This window comes from Calidris pugnax, unplaced genomic scaffold, assembly GCF_001431845.1.
Source record: "Calidris pugnax isolate Ruff unplaced genomic scaffold, ASM143184v1 scaffold371, whole genome shotgun sequence".
Taxonomy (NCBI): Eukaryota; Metazoa; Chordata; class Aves; order Charadriiformes; family Scolopacidae; genus Calidris; species Calidris pugnax.
In genome coordinates, this window is record NW_015091373.1 from 964,617 (window position 1) to 985,465 (window position 20,849).

The 20,849-nt window shown below is 57.8% G+C and overlaps 1 protein-coding gene and 1 long non-coding RNA gene across 2 annotated transcripts in view; both read left to right on the plus strand.

Moving 5' to 3' along the window:
- The window catches only part of IQGAP3 (IQ motif containing GTPase activating protein 3), a 20,575-nt gene extending 11,004 nt beyond the window's left edge, over positions 1-9,571 (plus strand). Inside the window, exons 18-36 of the mRNA XM_014961256.1 lie at positions 484-567; positions 1,641-1,712; positions 2,237-2,306; positions 2,613-2,821; positions 3,007-3,159; positions 3,275-3,438; positions 3,603-3,827; positions 4,502-4,642; positions 5,140-5,224; positions 5,500-5,732; positions 5,822-5,954; positions 6,280-6,382; positions 6,541-6,685; positions 6,840-6,927; positions 7,640-7,852; positions 7,965-8,128; positions 8,290-8,391; positions 9,094-9,202; positions 9,444-9,571. Coding sequence (XP_014816742.1) covers positions 484-567; positions 1,641-1,712; positions 2,237-2,306; positions 2,613-2,821; positions 3,007-3,159; positions 3,275-3,438; positions 3,603-3,827; positions 4,502-4,642; positions 5,140-5,224; positions 5,500-5,732; positions 5,822-5,954; positions 6,280-6,382; positions 6,541-6,685; positions 6,840-6,927; positions 7,640-7,852; positions 7,965-8,128; positions 8,290-8,391; positions 9,094-9,202; positions 9,444-9,557 — 2,607 coding nt within the window. The 3' untranslated portion in view covers positions 9,558-9,571. The remainder of the gene's footprint in view (positions 1-483; positions 568-1,640; positions 1,713-2,236; positions 2,307-2,612; positions 2,822-3,006; positions 3,160-3,274; positions 3,439-3,602; positions 3,828-4,501; positions 4,643-5,139; positions 5,225-5,499; positions 5,733-5,821; positions 5,955-6,279; positions 6,383-6,540; positions 6,686-6,839; positions 6,928-7,639; positions 7,853-7,964; positions 8,129-8,289; positions 8,392-9,093; positions 9,203-9,443) is intronic.
- A 4,308-nt stretch (positions 9,572-13,879) lies between these two features.
- Positions 13,880-20,849, plus strand: part of LOC106899454 — a 139,233-nt gene continuing 132,263 nt past the window's right edge. The window contains exon 1 of the long non-coding RNA XR_001414046.1: positions 13,880-14,184. This is a non-coding gene — a long non-coding RNA (uncharacterized LOC106899454). The remainder of the gene's footprint in view (positions 14,185-20,849) is intronic.

Sequence of the window (20,849 nt, forward strand, 5' to 3'; positions counted from 1 at the left end):
GGGGGGGCTGCATGCCATGGGGGAGGGTTGCAGACCATGGGAAGGGGCTGCACGCCATCGTGGAGGGCAGCATGTCATGGGAGGGGCAGCATGTTATGGCCAGGGGGCTGCAGACCATGGGAAGGGGGCAGCACGTCATGGTGGGGGGGGCTGCAGACCATAGGAAGGGGCTGCATGCTATGGGGGGGTGGGCTGCAGACCATGGTGGGGGGCAGCACGCTATGGGGGGGCTGCTCACAGCACCCTCCAGGGAGCCCCAGCCCTCGCTGCCCTGTACATTTAACAACCAGGACTCACCCAAGGCACTGCCAAAGGTCATTTTGGGGCTTGTTCTCTACTCCGGGTGCTGGTTTCCTCGCTTTTCCTGGACCGTGTTGTCCTCTCTTCCTGTGTATTCTCCTAAAAAACAAAAAAACCAAACCAAAAAAATTCCCAATTGGACATCACGGATCACGGGAACCGCTCATCTTTTCTCACGGCCAGGCCTGTTGGAGGGGGTTCAAGCAGCGCCGAGCGTATCTGGAGAGGCTGCGTTACCTGCGGGCCAATGCCGAGGCTGCCATAAAGGTGTGGAAGACTCCTCCTTCCCCCCCTTTTCCTCCTTCCCCTGACCTTGGCACTGCCAACAGCTCGCTTGGCATTTCCCCGCTTTCTCCCCGCGCACCCCAACAGTCGGGAGGGACCTCTGGAGATCATCTCCTCCAACCCCCTGCCAGAGCAGGGCCACCCAGAGCAGGTCCCACCGGCACATGTCCAGCTGGGTTTGAATGTCTCCAGAGAAGGAGACCCCACCACCTCCCTGGGCAGCCTCTGCCAGGGCTCTGCCACCCTCACAGGAAAGGAGTTCCTACTTATGTTGAGGGGGAACTTCCCATGTTCATGGTTGTGCCCACTTCCTCTTGTCCTGTCCCTGGGCACCACTGGAAACAGACTGGCCCCATCCTCCTGACACCCACCCTTGGCAGGTGGCAGGCATTGATCAGATCCCCCCTCAGCCTTCTCTCCTCCAGACTCAAAAGCCCCATGTCCCTCAGCCTTTCCTCCCGAGAGATGCTCCAGGCCCCTCAGCACCTTTGTAGCCCTTTGCTGTCCCCTCTCCAGCAGTTCCCTGTCCTTCTGGACCTGGGGAGCCCAGAACTGGTCCCAGTGCTCCAGATGGGGCCTCCCCAGGGCAGAGCAGAGGGGCAGGATGACCTTCCACCTGCTGCTCACACTCTTCCTGATGCACCCCATTCAATATGGTCTCCTTTCTCCTCTCCACCTATTTTTCTCCACTAATTGGGTAGGTGTGAGCAACAATATGTGTGTGGTGTCCCATTTTTAAGGCTGGACTCTAAGTTTGGGGAGAGGCGTGGATTTGCCTGTTGATAATCTGATTATGACTTCTCAACCAGTGATAGTGGTCCATGAACTTGTTCAGCTCCATCAAAATCAGGGTGATGGGGCTGGATAATGCCCAGTAAAGGGGCAGCTGGGGGAGAACACCCCAACTGGCCCAGGGCCAGGCTGGGCACGGGGGAAATTTAGGCTGTTGGAGGATGTCTTGGAGAAATCCCCATGGTTTTCCCCCACCTTTGTGCCTATTTTCTTTGGCCAAGTGAGTCCTTCCAGGCTCTGACCCCTTGGGCATCTCCCCCCAGATCCAGGCGGGCGTGAGGATGTGGCAGGCGCGGAGGAGGTACCAGGAGAGGCTGCGCTTCTTCAGGAGGAACGTGAGTGGTGGGACAGGGAGGGAAACAGCTCCTGGGAGCGTGTCACCATCAGTGGGGATCATGGTGGGGGACAATCCTGTGGTGGCACCTCTGCCCCCGAGTGCTTGCATGGTGTGGGGGGAAAATGGGTGCATCCTTGCAGTGGGGAGGTGGGTCTGGAAGCCTGGTGGGTCTGGAAGCCAAACTATCAAGCTCTGTGAAGTGCGAGGAGAGAAAGATCCCACTCCAGTTCCATCCAAAACCAATAAGGGCTTTGAGGTGCCCGATGGGGGGGAAATTTTGTGGAAAAGGGGTTTGTCGGCCATGAGAAGTGAAGCTGCGCCCCTGGAGTTACTGGGGGGGTGGGAAATACAGGGAGAGGAGGGGACCCACTGCTGAGGAGGGTGAAATCCTGAATCCCTGGGGATGGAGACCCTCGTCCCGGGCACCGGCGGGTTCCCCGTGGGGGGAGTGGGTCAGGTCTCCCTGTGTGTTCCGGGGCTGCTGTGAGGAAACATCTCCCACCCCCTTGTTTGTCTTGGCAGATTAAAGCTGTAATTAAAATCCAGGCTTTTGTGCGAGCTAACAAGGCCCGTGGGGATTACAGGATGCTGGGTAAGTGCCTGCTTGTCTCTGCTCTGAAGTGGCTCTAATTAATTGGGAAAGGGACTCCACCTCCCCCCTCCTTGGCCCTCCATGGTAGCAGACTGGCTACCAGTGTCCCCGTGGCAAGGACAGGGGTGGCAGAGGCTTGGTGGCCCCTTGGCATCCCGGGGAGGTGTTGCAGACCATGGCTGCAAGAAGATGCTTTTTTGGGGAGGAGGATGGGGTGTCTTGGTGAGATGCTGGGGGTCCAAAGGTGGTGGTCGCCGCTTGGTCTTCCATGTGGAGTGTTCATGGTGGGGCCGTGTCTTGCTACAGTCCACGCCAGGAACCCGCCTCTGGGCATCGTCCGGCGCTTCATCCACTTGCTGGAGCAGAGCCAGCACGACTTCTGGGAGGAGTCGGAGGTGCTGCGGCTGCAGGAGGAGGTGGTGAAGAGGATCCGGGCCAACCGGCAGCTGGAGAGCGACCTGGACCTCATGGACATCAAGATTGGGCTGTTGGTCAAGAACAGGATCACGCTGCAGGTGAGAACCTCCTGGTGCCCAGACCTGTTCAGTCAGTGCAGAGCTGGTCCTTCCCTCCTTGGCATCATGGCTTGGACTTCTCTCCACTTGGCTTTTGAAGGGGTTGGGGAGCATCAATGTGCCTGGGGTGAACGCTGAAGCTTGCTGGTAGTCTCCAACACTTCTCTCTCCTTGCACGGCTCCAGGAGGTGGTTTCCCACTGCAAGAAGCTGACCAAGAAGAACAAGGAGCAGCTCTCAGAGATGATGTCCATAGACAAGCAGAAGGGGCTCAAGTCACTCAGCAAGGAGAAGCGGCAGAAGCTGGAGGCCTACCAGCATCTCTTCTACCTGCTGCAGGTGGGCTGGTGGGGCTCTGCTGTGTCCACCACAGCTGGGGGAGCAGTGTGGGGACCTTGTCCCCACCACCACCCCATGGCACCTGGGGTTAGCTTGGTGTTCCTCATCCCTGCAGACCCAGCCTGTGTACCTGGCCAGGCTGATCTTCCAGATGCCTCAGAACAAGTCCACCAAGTTCATGGAATCAGTGATCTTCACGCTTTACAACTATGCATCCAACCCACGGGAGGCTTATCTGCTGCTCCAGCTCTTCAAAGCAGCGCTGCAGGAGGAGGTCAGGTGGGTGGCTGTGAGTGCCCTGGTTTGGGGACAGATCCAGTAAAAGGCTGGACCAGGACCATCAGCTTGGACGCAGTTATCTCCTCTGGCTGCTGCCTCCTGCCTTGGAGAACAAAGCCACTGGTCCGTCTCCTTCATCCCATCCATCCTGTCTCTCTCCCCAGGTCCAAGGTGGACCACGTCCATGACATCCTGACAGGGAACGCCACGGTGATCCGGCTGGTGGTCAGCTTCTACCGCAACGCGCGTGGGCAGAACGCACTGAGGCAGATCCTGGCCGGTCCCGTGCAGGAGGTCCTGCAGGACAAGGCCCTCAGCATCCGCACCAACCCCGTGGACATCTACAAGGCCTGGATCAACCAGAGCGAGTCGCAGAGCGGGCAGAAAAGGTCAGGCCTTGGGCAAGGAGGTTCAGCCCCACCACAGGGTGCTGGGCACTGGGACGGTGATGGGGGATTAGAGAGGTGATTCTGCCCCTCTGCTCTGGTGAGAACCCACCTGGAGCACTGTCTCCAGCTCTGGAGTCCTCAGCACAGAAGAGACGTGGACCTGTTGGAGAGGGGCTAGAGGAGACATTGGAGATGCTGGGAGGGCTGAGTTGGAGAGGGGCTAGAGGAGACCCCAGAGATGCTGGGAGGGCTGGAGCCCCTCTGCTGGGAGGGGGGGCTGAGAGAGTTGGGGGGGTTCAGCCTGGAGAAGAGAAGGCTCCGGGGAGACCTTGGAGCCCCTTCCAGTCCCTCAAGGGGCTCCAGGAAAGGACTCTTGATGAGGGAGGGGAGCGATGGGATGAGGGGGAAGGGTTTGAAGCTGAAAGAGGGGAGATTGAGCTGAGATGTGGGGCAGAAGTTCTTTGGTGTGAGGGTGGTGAGAGCCTGGCCCAGGTTGCCCCGAGAAGCTGTGGCTGCCCCATCCCTGGAGGGGTTCAAGGGCAGGTTGGAGGGGGCTTGGAGCAACCTGGGCTGGTGGGAGGTGGCCCTGCCCAGGGCAGGGGGTGGGGGGAAGAGATGATCTTTAAGGTCCCTTCCAGCTCTAACCATTCTATGACTGTGTCTTCCATCCACAGCAAGCTCCCGTACGAGGTCAGCCCTGAGCAGGCTCTCAGCCACCCCGAGGTCCAAAGGCGATTGGATATTTCCATCCGTAACCTCCTCACAATGACGGACAAGTTTGTCTCCGCCATCACCTCTTCTGTAGACAAGATCCCGTACGTATCTCCACAGTTTGGGTGCCCATCCCTGGTTGCTGTCAGTTTGAAGGTGGCTTCAGCAGGACCTTGGAGAGGAAGGTTGGGTGGTGGGAGCTGCTGCAGGTCTGAGTTACTGCACTCCCAAGGAGGGGAAATCCAAAGTTCAGCGGGTGCTGCTGCTTCTGCTCCTCCAGCAACGCCCCATGGGGCTGGTGGTTTTGTCACTTGTTGTTTCTGGGCACTTAATGTTGGTGTTGAGGTGTTTGCAGGGAAGATACTGAGCTTTGTGGTAATCTTGGAGGATGAAGGTGTCCTCCAGGGATGCCTGGGTGGGCAGCAGGGGAGGGAAGGGAGCTGAAGGATACTTCAGTTGCCAGATTCTCCCATGGGCTCCTCTACTGCTCCACAGCTGGGGCCTTACCGTTTCTTGAGTGATGGGTAGTAGGCATGGGGCAGGGTGACTGAGCCTGGTGCTGCCCCACGTGCTGAGGGACCTCTCCCTGCCCTCTCCTCAGCTACGGGATGCGCTACGTGGCCAAAATCCTGAGGACATCATTGGCTGAGAAATTCCCCAGGGCCCCCATGGAGGAGATCGACAAGGTACTATGGGACTGGAGAATCTACAGGGCTTGGTGGGGTTCAGCTGCACAGGCATGTGAGGGGCTAGTATCTCTCCACAGAAGGTCAAGTCTTCTTGGCTTAAAAACACCTTCCAAGTCAACATTTTCCTTGAGCTACTAAAGAAATGCCAACAGTGGGCTCTTCTGTGCTGCTGTTTCCTCTGGGAGGGTCCCACCAGGACAAAACAGCCTTCCCTCCTGAGCTACCACCTCCTGGTTGCACTTCTGTGCTCCCCAACCTGTCTTGTGCCCTAGATTGTGGGGAACCTGCTCTACTACCGCTTCATGAACCCGGCGGTGGTGGCCCCCGATGGCTTTGACATCGTGGACATCTCGGCCGGGGTCACCCTGCACCCCGACCACCGCCGCAACCTGGGCTCCATCGCCAAAGTGCTGCAGCACGCAGCCGCCCACAAGGCCTTCGAGGGGGAGAACGCCCATCTCTGCGGGGTCAACCAGTACCTGGAGGACACCCACAACAAGTTCAGGTGGGCACCAGCATGGCATCGGGGTGGGAGGGCGGCTACGAGCTGATGGCTGTTTTTTTGGCGCTGACCAAACTGGTCCTTCTCGGCAGGAGGTTCATCTCTGCTGCTTGCTGTGTCCCTGAGCCAGAAGAGAGGTTTAACATGGATGAGTACTCGGAGATGGTGGCGGTGGCCAAACCGGTCATCTACATCACCGTGGGGGAGCTCATCGACACCCACAAGGTAAGGCTGTAAAGTTCATCCCCAAACAAGCAGGTTCCATTTCTTCTGTTTCCACCTCCTGGGCTTTCTGCTGTGTTTCATCACGCTCCTCTCCATCCCACCCCCAGCATAGCTCCTCCTGCACTTGGTTTTTTACCTTTTTAAAGAAAATAATCCAGATTCTGCAGCTTCTCTGCTGCTTGTCCTTGCCCAAACCTCCTCAACTCTGTAAAGTCCCCTCTTGGATGCAAAGGGTGTCCTTAGATGCATCATTCCCAACTGACCTCTGCTCCCTGTTTCCTTGCACATCCCTTTGCCACCGACTCTCCTCCCTTCCACCATCCAGCTCCTGCTCGAGCACCAGGACTCCATCGCGCCTGAGCACGGAGACCCCCTGCACGAGCTTCTGGAAGACCTCGATGAGCTTCCTACGGTCCAGTCCCTTGTTGGTAGGTCAAGCTCTAGGACCCACCACCCACCCTGGCAGGAGAAGGATGGAGATCGGGATGGTTTCCTTGGGCAAAGCTCTAGCTGGATTGCTTTGGGCATGGGGAAGCTAGCCCTCCTGAGCCCCTCATGGCTACTTGGGCTCTCTCTGCCATCACAGGGGAGAACATGGCCAGCCTGGGGGACAGCAGTGCTGAGCAGGCGCTATCCCAGCTCAGCAAGATGGAGATCTCCCTCACCCTCACCAGCAAACTGGTGCCAGCAGCCAGCAGTGAGGAGAGTGATGCGAGAAGCTTGATGTTGAGGTGAGGATGGGCTTTGTGGGCTTCAGGGGAGCTTCCTGGGGGTTGGGGTGCCAGCTGGGATAGTCAAGGGGGGCAAGAAACCCTCGGGAGGCTGCTCTGGTGGAGGAGGGTGATGGTCTGGAGTGGAAACTTGACCCCTCTCTCTGGTCTCTAGCACTAAGCAGATGCTGGTGGACATCATCCAGTCCCAGCCAGGAGATTCCCTTCCGGAGATCCTGTGGACACAGGCCTCAGAGCATGAGGTGGGATGTGTGAGGCTGCTGCTGGGGATGAGCTAAAAAACTTCTGGGGTAACTGGCAAACAAGTCCTTAGTAAAAAGCTGCCCTGCTCCTCCTGAAGGCTTGGCCACCGCTCTTCTGCTCCAGCAGTGGTTGGGCTCCCGTTTTCAGAGAAAAATTGTGTTTTGGGCCAGGAGAGACTCATATCAAAGAGTGTGTGTGTGTGAGGGCGTGGTTGCTCCATCTCCTCATGTCCCATTCCAGCCGTGTGCCAGGCTTGAGTCCAGAGGAGACATTGGAGATGCTGGGAGGGCTGGAGCCCCTCTGCTGGGAGGGGGGGTTGAGAGAGTTGGGGGGGTTCAGCCTGGAGAAGAGAAGGCTCTGGGGAAACCTTGGAGCCCCTTCCAGTCCCTCAAGGGGCTCCAGGAAAGTTGGGGGGGACTCTGGATCAGGGAGGGGAATGATGGGACGTGGGGGAAGGGTTTGAAGGTGAAAAAGGAGAGATTGAGGTTAGATTTTGGGAAGAACTTCTTTAGTTTGAGGGTGGTGAGAGCCTGGCCCAGGTTGCCCCGAGAAGCTGTGGCTGCCCCATCCCTGGAGGGGTTCAAGGGCAGGTTGGAGGGGGCTTGGAGCAACCTGGGCTGGTGGGAGATGTCCCTGCCCAGGGCAGGGTGGGGACTGGGTGGTCTTTAAGGTCTCTTCCAACCCAAACTGTTTGATGATTCTCATCCCTAGGAAGTCTCCCATGACCACCTCATGCACAGACGAGCGCTGCAGGACGCCCAGACCCCCACCAAGCTGAAACGCAACCGCTCCCTGGCTGCAAACAGCCAACTCTCCATGGAAGAGAAGAAACGCAAGATCATCCGCAACCTGCGACGCTTGGAGAGCCTGGGGCTGGTGGACTCTGCCCATCAGTACCAGGAGCTCATCAACGAGCTGGCCAAGGTGGGCTGGGAGACACTGAGGCGGCATGTCACCTCTCTAAGACTTCTCTGGTGCTTCCATAGGTCTCAGATATGAGTTATATTGTCTTTCTCGCGTGCTTCGGTTCCTCCAGGACATCCGCAACCAGAGGCGATACCGGCAGCACCGCAAAGGGGAGCTCCTGAAGCTGAGACAGACCCTGGAGGGCCTCGACGCCAAGACCTTGTTTTACGAGGAGCAAATTGATTATTACAACCAGTACATCAAGACCTGCCTTGACAACCTGGCAGCCAACAAGTACGTTTCCTTACAAAAAAAACCCAGTCATTTTTAAAGAAAATTACGTTTATCTTTTTCACTGCTGTCTGGATGTGGGGAGTCCTGGAGGTTTTGGGGGTCCCAGAGGTTGCGTGTGGCTGGAGAACCAGCTCTGAGCACAGGGCTCCTTCTCTTTCAAGGGTCAGCGGGAAGAACAAGAAGCTGCAGGCGCTGCACTACACAGCGGCCCGGCTGCACGAGAAGGGGGTGCTGCTGGAGATCGAGGACTTGCCCCTCAGCCAGTACGTACCCCCTGGTCCATGGGCTTGAGCTGGTGCAGAGCAAAGTTTGGGCAGGTGGAGGAAAATAGTCCGGGAGGAGGGTGTGTGTGGGGCCACCACTGTCCCCCCAAGGATGGGGTGAGTAGTTTTGGGTATTAGGGCCACAAAGATCAGAGGGCTGGAGCCTGTGGTGACAGGCTGAGAGTTGTGAGGAAGAGAAAGCTGCAGGGAGACCTTGGAGTCCCTTCCAGTCCCTCAAGGGGCTCCAGGAAAGCTGGGGGAGCTCTTGATGAGGGAGGGGAGCGATGGGATGAGGGGGAAGGGTTTTAAGCTCAAAAAGGATAGATTTAGGTTAGATATTGGGAAGAACTTCTTTATTTTGAGGGTGGTGAGAGCCTGGCCCAGGTTGCCCCGAGAAGCTGTGGCTGCCCCATCCCTGGAGGGGTTCAAGGGCAGGTTGGAGGGGGCTTGGAGCAACCTGGGCTGGTGGGAGGTGGCCCTGCCCAGGGCAAGGGGGGGGACATTGAGTGGTCTTTAAGGTCCCTTCCAACCTAAATGGTTCTATAGTTGCCAGGAGAACATGGGAGAGTTGGGGTTTGGAAGGTGGGTTTTGGGGCTATGGGTGTAGCCTCCTCGTGCCAAAGGGGGTCACACTGGGTGGGTGACCCTTCTCCTTGGTTGTGTTCGAGCTCCTTTTGGTAGCCAGTGGCTCCTTCCCTTCAGGTTCAGGAACGTGATTTTCGACATCATCCCCTGCGAGGAATCGGGCCGGTTCCAGGTGAAAGCCAAATTCATGGGGATCGACATGGAGCGGTTCCAGCTGCACTACCAGGTGACAGGGAGCCCCTCATGGGGATGCTGGGGGTGGTGATGTCCCCACTCCTGGGTGGTTTGGGGGGGATTCAGAGCCCATGGGGGGCCATGCCCTGAGGTGGGGACAGCCTCTCCCAGCGTCTCCCTGATGCTAAACCCAGCTCCGTGCTGGTTCCCCGCTCCCCTGGGGGATGCTGCAAGTGGGAGGACATGGTGGGACATCCCCCTCCCCAGCCTGGTGACGGTCACCTCTCCCCCAGGACCTGCTGCAGCTGCAGTACGAGGGCGTAGCCGTCATGAAGATGTTCGATAAGGCCAAAGTCAACGTCAACCTGCTCATTTTCCTCCTCAACAAGAAGTTCTTCAAGAAGTAACAGGGTGGGGAGGGCTATGGGGGGGTGGGGGTTGGTGTAGATCTGCCAAAGAAACTTTGGGGTGGGTGGTCCTGGGGCCACGTGTCCCATGTCCCAGAAAGCTTCATGGCAAGCAGCAGCTTTCCTGCCCTCACCCCGTGTCCTTCGAGCATCTGCAGCCACCAGTGTCCGACTGGGGAGGGCCAGAAGGCTCTGAGCTCAGCCTTGGGCAACCAGAAATCAGTGGTGGCTAGTGGCCAGCTCGTAGCACCCCCTCCCACCCCTGGGGCTTGCGCGGGCGCGAGCTGGTACCCGACCCTCCCCCCAGGAAGGATGTGGCTGCCACAGCTTTTGCAGCGCCTGTAGTTTGTAAAAAAATCTAGGTTTTTTGTGAGTTTTTTTGGCTGTTTCGTTCCTGAGTCGCAAACAGCTGGCTGCTGTAGGACACAGTAGATTTCTGGACACTACACATGTTTTTAGTGATGAAATAAAGCTATATTTTAATATATATATATATATTTCTTCTTCCCGCTGAAGAAGGGGAAGGTGACGTCAGGATTAGACGTCAAAGGATTGTCAGAAAGGTGTCAGAATCAGGTTTTACGTGGGGGTAGGAGAGAGGGAGGGCTTGGAGGCAGTGACTGCTTGTGAACACACCCCAGGGCTCTTCTCTACTCAATCATGGTGCAAGAGGAGAATTTTGTGTTTTAAAAGTGAATTTTTAAAAGCCTGCTCTCCAGCCAGGCCCGAGGAACAGAGGAGGGTGGCCCCAGGATGCTGTGGGGACTGCAGCAGGGACCTCTCCTCTGGACCACGCTGATGCCCGGCAGCTGGGATGGAGCAACCCCGAGCTCCTCTCTCTACCAGGGGTGGTGTCTGCTTCGTCCCTTGTTAATCAGCTCTGGTGTTTAATTAGTTTTCTGAAGTGTGGCGTAATGAACAAGTTTGGCCATGGCTGTTTTTAAAGCACTTTCTCCTTCCTTAAGCTCCTTCACCAGCCCCTTCCACGGGATGGACAAGGGGCTGGTGATGGTCCCAAGCCTCCTCCTGGCCCTGTCTCCTCCAGGCACAGGAGCCGCAGGTCTCAAACCTCCAGAGAGGAGCTTTTTTGGGGGGGACCCGAGTGGGAAACCCCATCACTGCTTCGGGAACTACCTTAGCACCTCGAGGCAGCTCAATGGTACCCTGATCTGTTGGTGTCTGTCTTTGGAAAGTGACGTTTGTTTGTGAGGTTTTTATGTATTTCTTTTCCCTTCTGTCATTTCCAAGCTGCAAGCGGCGCTCACCCCCTCCACCGTGTGTGTCCCCCCCCCCAGCTCTGCTGCCCTGGCTCATTTATTCTCAATAAATATGTATAATAAAATACAGAATGGCTCTGGGTGGTCGTTTCTCCTTAGACCTGGAGAACCTTAGACCACAGGAGAAGCCCTGTGGTCTTCTCCTTACCCTCCTTTTCACTTACTGGGTGTTTTCCAGCTCTTGGCCTCCCCTCCAGCACCCCGGGGGGTGTCATCATTCCCCATGGGTGCCATCACTCCTGCTGGGTGCCATCATTCCCCACGGGAGCCCCCGTTCCCCATGGGAATGGTCCCGGCATTGGCTTGGGGTGGCGCTGAGTCAGATGCTGAGCCATCGCCTCGTGCGGGGGGGAATTTGGGCCACTTTCAGCCACACTTAATTCTGAAATAAATAATCTGATTGCTCCTCCTGAAGGCTGTGATTATAACTCCCAAGGAATGGATTGGGATAAGCTGGAGAACTCTGCCAGTTTTAAAATAGGACTGGGCTGGGGTTAACCCCTTGGGTGCTGCACCCTCAGCAGGGACCTCAGTTCTGTGGGGCTGCCGGTGTGTTTTAATCATTAACCCCTTTTTTTCCCCACTTCTGGCTGCCATATTTTAGTTTAACTTCCTTGCCTTCAGAGGAAGAAGAGCTGCCTCTTCTCCAGCTGGGGCTTGGGGGGCTTTATCTGCCACCAGCCACCGTTGCTGTGTCAGGAGCAGCCTTTGATGCCCTGAAACCACTTATTGGTGATGTTTAGGGGATGGAGGGGGGAGCCTGAATAATAATAATAATCATCATCATCATCCCTTGTTCTTCGTTAAACACACACCTTGATGGGGCTGGGCACAGGCTGGAGGGGACTTGGTGTTGCTGTGGAAAAGGTGATTTTTTGGGCTCCTAAGAAGCTGTTGGTGGCCAGCAGTGACTCAGAAATGGGGTGCTGGCTCTTTTCTGCCCACGGTGTGTTGAAGAGGGAAATTGAGCCCTGGAAATGCTGGCGTGTGTCGGGCTGAGCCATTTCCCAAGGCAGCTCCACTAGATGTCATTGCAAGCTGGGGGAAAGCGGAGAGGGAGCCCAGGAACCCGCGGTGGGTGCTGTGGGCACCCGGGACCATCGAGTCTATGAAGGAATTGGGGGTGTTGGGGAGGGGGGGGAAGAAGCTTGCCATGGGCCAGCAACCTGTGCTGGCAGCCCAGCAAGCTCCCAGCCCCCTGGGCTGCACCCCCAGGGTGAGGGGGATTCCGACCCTCTGGGGAGGCACCCCCCCCCCCAGTGCTGCCTCCAGCTCTGGGGCCACCAACAGCAGAAGGACATGGAGCTGTTGGAGCGGGGCCAGAGGAGGCCTCGGAGATGCTGGGAGGGCTGGAGCCCCTCTGCTGGGAGGGGGGGCTGAGAGGGTTGGGGGGGTTCAGCCTGGAGAAGAGAAGGCTCCGGGGAGACCTTGGAGCCCCTTCCAGTCCCTCAAGGGGCTCCAGGAAGGCTGGGGAGGGACTCTGGATCAGGGAGGGGAGCGATCGGATGAGGGGAAGGGTTTTAAGCTCAAAAAGGATAGATTTAGGTTAGATATTGGGAAGAACTTCTTTATTTTGAGGGTGGTGAGAGCCTGGCCCAGGTTGGCCAGAGAAGCTGTGGCTGCCCCATCCCTGGAGGGGTTCAAGGGCAGGTTGGAGGGGGCTTGGAGCAACCTGGTCTGGTGGGAGGTGGCCCTGCCCAGGGCAAGAGGGGGAACTGGGTGATCTTTAATGTCCCTTCCAACACAAAATATTCTGTGATTCTGTGGTAACTATAATTCTCTTTGGGTACCAGCAGCCTCCTGCCATGGGAGCCTGGATGAGCTGTGACCCCCCCCATGGTGTCGCCCTGGCTGGAGGGATGGATTGGTCACACCAATCTCAGGATGGGTGACAGGGACTTGTCCTCACACACACAGCCCCTGGTCTCTTCTCTGCCCTGTGGGCTTTCCCTTGGCACTGAGCTCACTGGGGGCTGTGTGGGGCTCACCCAGACTGGGACATCCAACTGGAAAGGGGACGGGGAGGAGAGTCAAGTCCTGCCCCAACTCGTTCCTAAAATCATCCTGAAACTTGTCATTTGGGGATGGGGATAAAGGGAGAGATTTGGGCTCCTCCTGAGGCTCATAGGTCACCCAGTCCAGCCCCAGTGGGTCCTGTGCAGTAGCTTGCACCATCCAGCACCTAGAATCTGTGCACTGTCCTGCAGCCTGTGCACCATCCAGCACCTAGAACCCATGACCCATCACCCATCCATCATCCTGCACCCATGCACTGTCCAGCACCTAGAACCCATCACCCATCCATCATCCTGCACCCATGCACCGTCCAAGATCTGGGGGGAGAGATGGATGGGATGGGATGGGATGAGTTGGAGGAGTGCAGGAACGTTCATGGCAGGGAGCTGGCTGCCCTGGGAGCATCCTTTGTCTACTCCAGTGCACTTGCAGGGACCCACAAACCCCCAAAAGGATGAGAAGTTGTTAAATTGGGCTTGGAAAGCTGCTGCCAAGAGTCCCGATCCCACCAGCTTGGGGGCTGCCTGGGCCGGTGCAATGGGCACAGGAGGTGTCAGGTGCTTGGGGAGTTCCGTATTGGGGTGTTTGGTGTTGGGGTCTCAGATGTTGGGGTGTTTGGTGTTGGGGTGTCAGATATCGGAGCGTTTGGTGTTGGGGTGTCAGATGTTGGGGTGTTTGGTGCTGGGGTGTTTGGTGCTGCGAGTGTCAGATGTTGGGGTGTTTGGTGCCAGGGATGTCAAGGGATGTCAGGTGCTGGGGTGCTTGGTGTTGGGGTGTCAAATGTTGGGGTGTTTGGTGCTTGGGTGTAAAGTGCTGGGGGTGCTCGGTGTTGGGGTGTCAGAAGTTGGGGTGTTTGGTGCTGGGGTGCTCGGTGCTGGCTCGAAGGCTCCTGCAGAGCCGCTCTCCCCCGGCATCACGTGCTGCGTGATGTTAATCCCATTTTGAAAGCCCGCGCCCCGCGCTGCGCCCGCTAATCCCCCCCTCCCCACGGCGGCTGCGGCGCTGCCTCGGCGAGTCCTGGGGTGTCCGTGGACCCCGGGCCCCTCCACGGGCACCTCGGGCCGCGTCAGCACCCTCTGCCCCCTCCTCCTTCAGCCCTGAGGGTGCTCCTGCTCCCCACTCTGTGCAATAGGGTGCTGAGTCCTGGACACCCCCCCCAAAACCACACTTGGGTAGAGTCACACGGGGTACATCCCGGCCCCGAGGTCAGGACATCCCAACAGCCTGGGAAAACACCGGCGCCTGCTTCGGGAAGAGGGAATTCACCTTCCGTGGCTGCCCTGGCTTCGGCACAGCCCCGATTCCTCAGCACGCCCAGACCTGGCACACAGGAGGTAGGTGAAGCGGCTCCAGCCTCCCCCTCCCAGATGGAATTTGGGGTTCAACTCGGGGTTTTTGGGCTCTTCCCCAGGAGTTTATCCCGGCAGCGGCGGGAGCTCTTGCCCCACGGCTCCTGCTGGGATGGCGCAGGCTGCCTGCGCTTCAGAATCGTATCGTTGCTCCCTTCCCGATGGCAGCAGCTTCCTCGTGGGAGAAGGGGAAAAAGCACAAACCGAACCGGGGAGAAAATAAGAGGGGAATGTTTGCCGACTGTCTGCTGTGTGTTGTTGCTGTTTGTTGTGTTTCCGCCGTTGCTTTGGCAACCCTGGGAAGAGATGCCAGGCTGGAGCATCGCGGGTACCAGCGCTGCGTGGTGGGGAGCTGTGGATGGGCTCGGCGAAGCTGACAGCCCCGTGGCAGCCCCCGGTGGGGATGGAGGGGGCTTTGGGGCAGGGGGATTGATGGGGGTCATGCTTGCACCCTCCTGGGTGAGCCTGGGACGGGGGCTTTGCACCCCTGGGGCCGGGGCATCCTCCAAGAGGGACCTGGATCTGAGATGAGCAAAGAAAGTGTGGTTTAAGGGTCTGTGGGTTTTCCTTGTCTGTGGGGAAAAGAGACAGGTCCTGTTCCCCAGGAGCCTGGGGAGCATCTGGGCTCATCATCCCCTTCCTTCTTGTCCAGAAGAAGGGGAGCAAACCAGCAGTGTGGTGGAGGGGGGGCTGCTGCGGCGTGGCGCTGGGCACAGCTCACAGGAGGGTCTGCAGGGACGTCGGGTGATGCCGTGGGTGCACCTGTATCCATCCGGGACAGGAGTCATTCCTCTTCTATCGGGTCACCAAACCATATGTGGCCTCACACGGGGTGGGATAAACTGATTTCTGTCTCCTGTAGCTTCCTCTTCAGGCTGGGCAGCCCGGCTGAGGTGGCAGGAGGGATGGAGCCCGGCTGGGAGGGGGGTGACCAGGGCAGAGGAGGGGAGAGGGGCTCGGGGAGGATGGTGATGCTCCAGGAGTCCCCCCCGGGAGCTGTGGGAGTGATGACATCCGTCAGAGCAGGAGCCCTGTGTGCCCCGAGGCATCCCCAGGGCAGAGCAATCAGGGGGTGGGTGAAGACTTTGCCCCTGGGGACCAGGATCTGCTCAGAGCAGCCAAAGCAGCACCAGAGACGTGTGTTAACTCTTTGTGGGCTGGAGAACAGGTCCTAGGAGCTGCTGAGGGAGCTGGGGGTGTTCAGCCTGGAGAAAAGGAGGCTGAGAGGAGACCTTCTCGCTCTCTACAGCTCCCTGAAAGGAGGGTGTAGCCGGGGGGGGTCGGTCTCTTCTCCCAAGGAACATCTGATGGGACAACAGGAAACGGCGTCAAGTTGCCCCAGGGGAGGTTTAGGATGGATATTGGGAGAAATTTCTTCATGGAAAGGGTTGTGAAGCCTTGGAAGAGGCTGCCCAGGGCAGTGGGGGAGTCGCCATCCCTGGAGGGATTTAAAAGCCGGGCAGACGTGGTGCTGAGGGCCATGGGTCAGTGGGGTTTGGGCAGGGTTGGGTCGGTGGTTGGACTCCACGATCTGAAAGGTCCCTCCCAACCTCAAGCATTCTATGAAGGGAGCTCCTCAGGGACATGGACATGGTCCTCCTGGAGCCTGCAGACCCCAGCTTTTCCTTCAGGCCAGTGGTTTGGGGGATGGGGGTCTGGTGTTTTCCATCCTAAGAGGTGTCAGCGTGGAAAGGTTGCAGCCTGTCGCTGGTTGGAAGGGCCAGTTTAATGACATAATTTAATCGCCGCATCTCCAACGGCTCTGGTGGTAACGGCGAGGAGAGGCCTGATGAGGAATCCTGCCCTGAACTGGAAGCTGACTCATTCCCCTCCCAGTCCCGGGGTCAGCGCTGGATTGCAAATAAACACACCAAATTCCCAGTGCTGGGTTCTGGGAACGTGCTCCCGGCCCCGCGCGGAGGGCAGGGACCCGGGAAGGGGCTGGGGATCCTCCTGCTCCTGCTGCATCCTCCACCCTGGGAGCAGGGGGGGCTTTGGTGGCACCTGGAGCCACCTCGGGGTCGGGGGGATAAAAACCCCAGGGAGGGGAAAAACCCACCGCGTTGCTCTGATGAGGGTCTGAAAAAGCCCAAACATGGTGATTCAGCTTCCTCTTCCCTTTCCCAAATGGAGGGAGCAGGGATTGCTCCCCAGATCTCTTGCACCTTTGCTGTAGATCCCAGGTGAGACCCAATTCCTGTTTCCTCTGGGTCCAGCCCCATCCCCTCCTCCATGTCTCCATCACGGTGTCTCCGGGTGAACCTTCAGCCCAAGCCCAACTCTGGGGAGCGAGGAAAACCGAAGCAACAAGAGGATGGAGCTGGGACTTTGAAGCCACATCCGACTCCCAGGATGTGGGGCTGGGAGTGTGTGTGTGTGTCTGTGTGGGGCGGGAGCAATTTCTGCCCCAAAAATCTGGTGTGGGGCTGAGCAGAAACAGGCACCAGCTGTGAGTCACCCCACGCGGCTCCTGGCGAGGAAGGAGTGACCTTGTGGTGCTGAGCCAGCGTGGGCTGGGGACCGTGACCCCCCCGGCCACGGGAAGGGGAAGCTTTTGCTCAGCAGGGATGCTCCAAGGGGAAAAAATGAGCTCTGGGGCTGGGACTGGAGGGGACTGGAGGGGACTGGAGGAGACTGGAGGGGACTGGAGGGGACTGGAGCAGCAGGCCAGGGAAGGTCCGGGGTCTGCCCCTTCTCTGAGGGGTCTTGCTGGAGCAGTGAGGCAGGATTTGGGCATTCCTGACCCACTGGGTGGTGTGGGGTGGTGTCTCAGCAAGCGGCCCCCCCCTCCCAGGGCCAGGACCTGCTCTGCTGTGAAACTCCAGTGGAAATAAAAGAAAATAACAATAAAATAAATAAATCTTCCCTCTGCTCCTGCCACCGTGTCCTCAGCCTTGGGATCCTCCCAGGCTGGAGCTCACCAATTTTTCCCCCCCCACCCTCCTCCCCCCGGCTCCGACTTCTCCTCCTTCAACTTTTTTCGCTTGAATCAGCGGACGTGACTCACCGGGAGGAAAGAAAGGGCTTGGGGTGACCTGGGCTCCGGCCACGGCGGGTCCCTTTGGGGACAGGGGCCGATGCAGCCGGACAGAGCTGGGGTATGAACCCCCTTTCCTGGGAGGGGGCAGACCCAGGGGGGCCATTTGCCTGCGTCCCCTCCCCAGCCCAGCCCAGTGGGTGCAGCCAGGTGGAAACTGGTTGAGCCGGAGCACCCCGTCCCGGCAGAGAGGGGACATTCCTTTGGAGGGGACCCTTGGGGGGGCTGCAAGACACACCTGTACCTTCATCACCGGGGTGGCCATGGCACCTCAAAGGGACCAGGCGCTGGGGACACGTGTCCCCAGGCTGGTGGAGGGGGGGGTGAGGTGGAGAAAATGGCTGGGTGGCAGTGGGTTTGCTCCTCCCGGCACTGGGTCAGGGGAGCAGCCGGGTGAGGGTGCCAAATCTTGGATTAGTCAAAGAGATCAAGCAGCAGCAGGATTAGGGAGTCAAGAGAGCCCAGCCACGGAGGGGGGGAGGAAGCGGGGGGAAACAGCCCATGGAGGAGGATTTGTGTCCAGTTCTGGGCTCCCCAGGTCCAGGAGGACAGGGAACTGCTGGAGAGGGTCCAGCAAAGGGCTACAAAGATGCTGAGGGGCCTGGAGCATCTCTCTTGGGAGGAAAGGCTGAGGGACTTGGGGCTTTTTAGTCTGGAGAAGAGAAGACTGAGAATCAACACCTATAAATACTTCAAGGGTGGGGGTCAGGAGGATGGGGCCAGGCTTTTTTCAGTGGTGCCCAGGGACAGGACAAAAGGAAATGGGCACAAACTTGAATAGAAGAAGTTCCACCTAAACACGAGGAGGAACTTCTTCACTTAGAGAGTGGCAGAGCCCTGGAAGAGGCTGCCCAGGGAGGTGGTGGAGTCTCCTTCTCTGGAGACATTCAAACCCACCTGGACACAGAATCACGGAATCAGGGAAGTGCTGGAGTTGGAAGGGACCTCCAGAGATCCCCTGGTCCCACTCCCCGGCCAAAGCAGGGCTGCCCCGAGCACATCACTCAGGAGCATCCATTGGGGCTTGAAGATCTCCAGAGAAGGGGACTCCACACCCTCCCTGGGCAGCCTCTGCCAGGGCTCTGCCACCCTCACCCCAAACAAGTTCTGCCTCACATTGGAGGGGAACTTCCCCTGGTCCAGCTTGTGCCCGTTGCCCCTCGTCCTGTCACTGGGAACCACTGAGAAGAGTCTGGCTCCATCCTCCTTCAACCCACCCTTTAGATCCTTGGAAGCATTAAGAAGGTCTCCCCTCAGCCTTCTCTTCTCCAGGCTGAAGAGCCCCAGCTCTCTCAGCCTTTCCTCAGCAGGGAGATGCTCCAACCCCTCCATCATCTCTGTTGCCCTACGCTGGACTCTCTCCAGCAGTTCCCTGTCTCTCTTGAACTGGGGAGCCCAGCACTGGAGGCAGGATTCCAGTTGTGGCCTCCCCAGTGCAGAGCAGAGGGGGAGAATGACCTCCCTCCACCTCCTGGCCACACTCTTCCCTCTGCAGCCCAGGATCCCATTGGCCTCTTGGCCACAAGGGCCCATTGCTGGCTCCTGGAGAGTTTAGTGGCCACCAGGACCCCCAGATCCTTCTCCTCAGAGGTGCTTTCCAGCAGGTCCATCCCTAACTGATACTGGTGCCTGGGGTTCTTCCTCCCCAGGTGCAGGACCCTAACACTTGCTCTTGTTGAACCTCATGAAGTTCCTGTGAGACCTGCTCTGGGTGACCCTGCCCTGGCAGGGGGTTGGAGGAGATGATCTCCAGAGGTCCCTTCCAACCCCATGTCATTCTGTGATTCGATGATACGCTGGAGCCCCAGAGAGAGGTGTGCAAGGCCTGGGCTGGGGAGTGATTAGATAAGTGAATCAGGGCCTCGGAGCGATTAGAGAAAGAAATCAGGTTTTACACCAATTAGGTAAAGTCCCCGAGAGATTAGATACAGCAGGGGCTGCAGAGAGAGGTCTCCTGGTGGTCGGTTGGTCCTCGGAGCAGATAGGGCTGGGAATTGATTAAAGGAGCATCAGAGGCTGGGAGCAATTTGATAAGAAAACAAAACAGTGGATCAATTAACCCTGGGAAAGGGAATGGGGCTGAGAGATAACGAGGAGAGGGGAGCGGAGCCGGTAAAACCAACCCCTGTGGGGCTGGTGATGGATGGGATGGGGATGGGGACTGGATGGGATGGAGATGGGATGGAGACTGGGATGGGATGGAGATGGGAATGGGAATGAGAATGGGGATGGGATGGAGATGGGAATGGGAATGGGAATGGGGATGGGGATGGAGATGGGGATGGAGATGGGGATGGGGATGGGAGGAAAATGGTCCCAGCTGGATCCTCCAAGGGGTCTGGTGACCTGGGACACCTGGCCGAGTTTAATGGCCAGTTTAATGTCAGCTTGACATTAATGCGGGTAAATTCCCAGCCTGGCCCAAAAATGAGATTATTGTTGGCCGTGGCCAGTGTGAGCCCAGGGCAACCCATCATGGGGTGCAGCAAAGCATCTCCTCTGACCAAGGAGGTCCTGCTCCTCCAACCAGAAAGCTCTTAATTTCAGATAATTCCTTTTTTTTTTTTAAAGTGTTTTTTTCTCTGGGCTCACACCGTTGTGCACCTGGAGCAGGGAAACGTGGATATCCCGGGATAACTCCGACCCGAGTCCCGTCCCAGATGCTCTGGGAGCTTTCAGATATGGGCGCCAGATGAGCAAGCAATTAAGTAACTCAACGGAGCCTTGAAATAATTAGACCAAGGAACGCAGCTCGGCTCCGGCAGAGGAGTTGGGTGAAGAAATGGGAGGGTTGGAGAGAGGGAGATGAGGAGGGTGATCAGGGTCTCGGCACAATTATCTAGAGAAAGTCTGCTCCAGCCTGATTAGAGGAAGGGAAAAGAGCTTTCCGGGCAATTAGGTGAGGGAAATCAACTCCGGGCAGGGAGAAAAATAGACTGTGGAAGAGATTGGGGTGGGAGATAGTGAGTTCTCCCGGCTCCCGAGGCGGGGGCAGGAGGGGGATTAGGAGGGATTAGGGAGCGGAGGTGGGAGCTGGGAGTTTGCGGGGAAAAAGGGAGCGGGGAGGGAGTTGTCCCTGGGATGGAAAGGGAACAACCAGACCGGGAGGAAGGAAATACTAGGATTTGGGATAATGCAATAAAAAGTGTGTGTGTGTGGGGGGTCCCAGCCCCCCGGCCGTGGGACCCGGGTGCTATTTCCAATTTGTCACGTGGCGAGAATCTTCCTTAATCCCTAAAACGGGATTAGTCCCCGGTGCCTGGAGACGTCGGGTACTTTCTGTGGGGGTGACTTTGACTTTAGGGCAGGGAAGGGAGCGTGGCCGGGGGGGGGACGGACTTGATGACATGGGGCCAGCACCCACCAGAAAACCCCCCCAGTGGTCCCTGGAAGTCCTTTGGGAACGGGTGCATTTGCCATTTAATTGACTTAATTAGCCCTGATTGCTGCTGGGGCAGATTTTGCTGGTCTTTTCCTCTCTGCAGCTGGCCCCGGCTTGAATTCACAGGGCTCCGTCAGGCCACGTTCCTTATGTTTTATTTACCTCCCCCCCCCTTCCTTGCCTTCTTTCTTTTTTTAATTTTTTTTTTTTTATTTAATGTTTTTACATTCC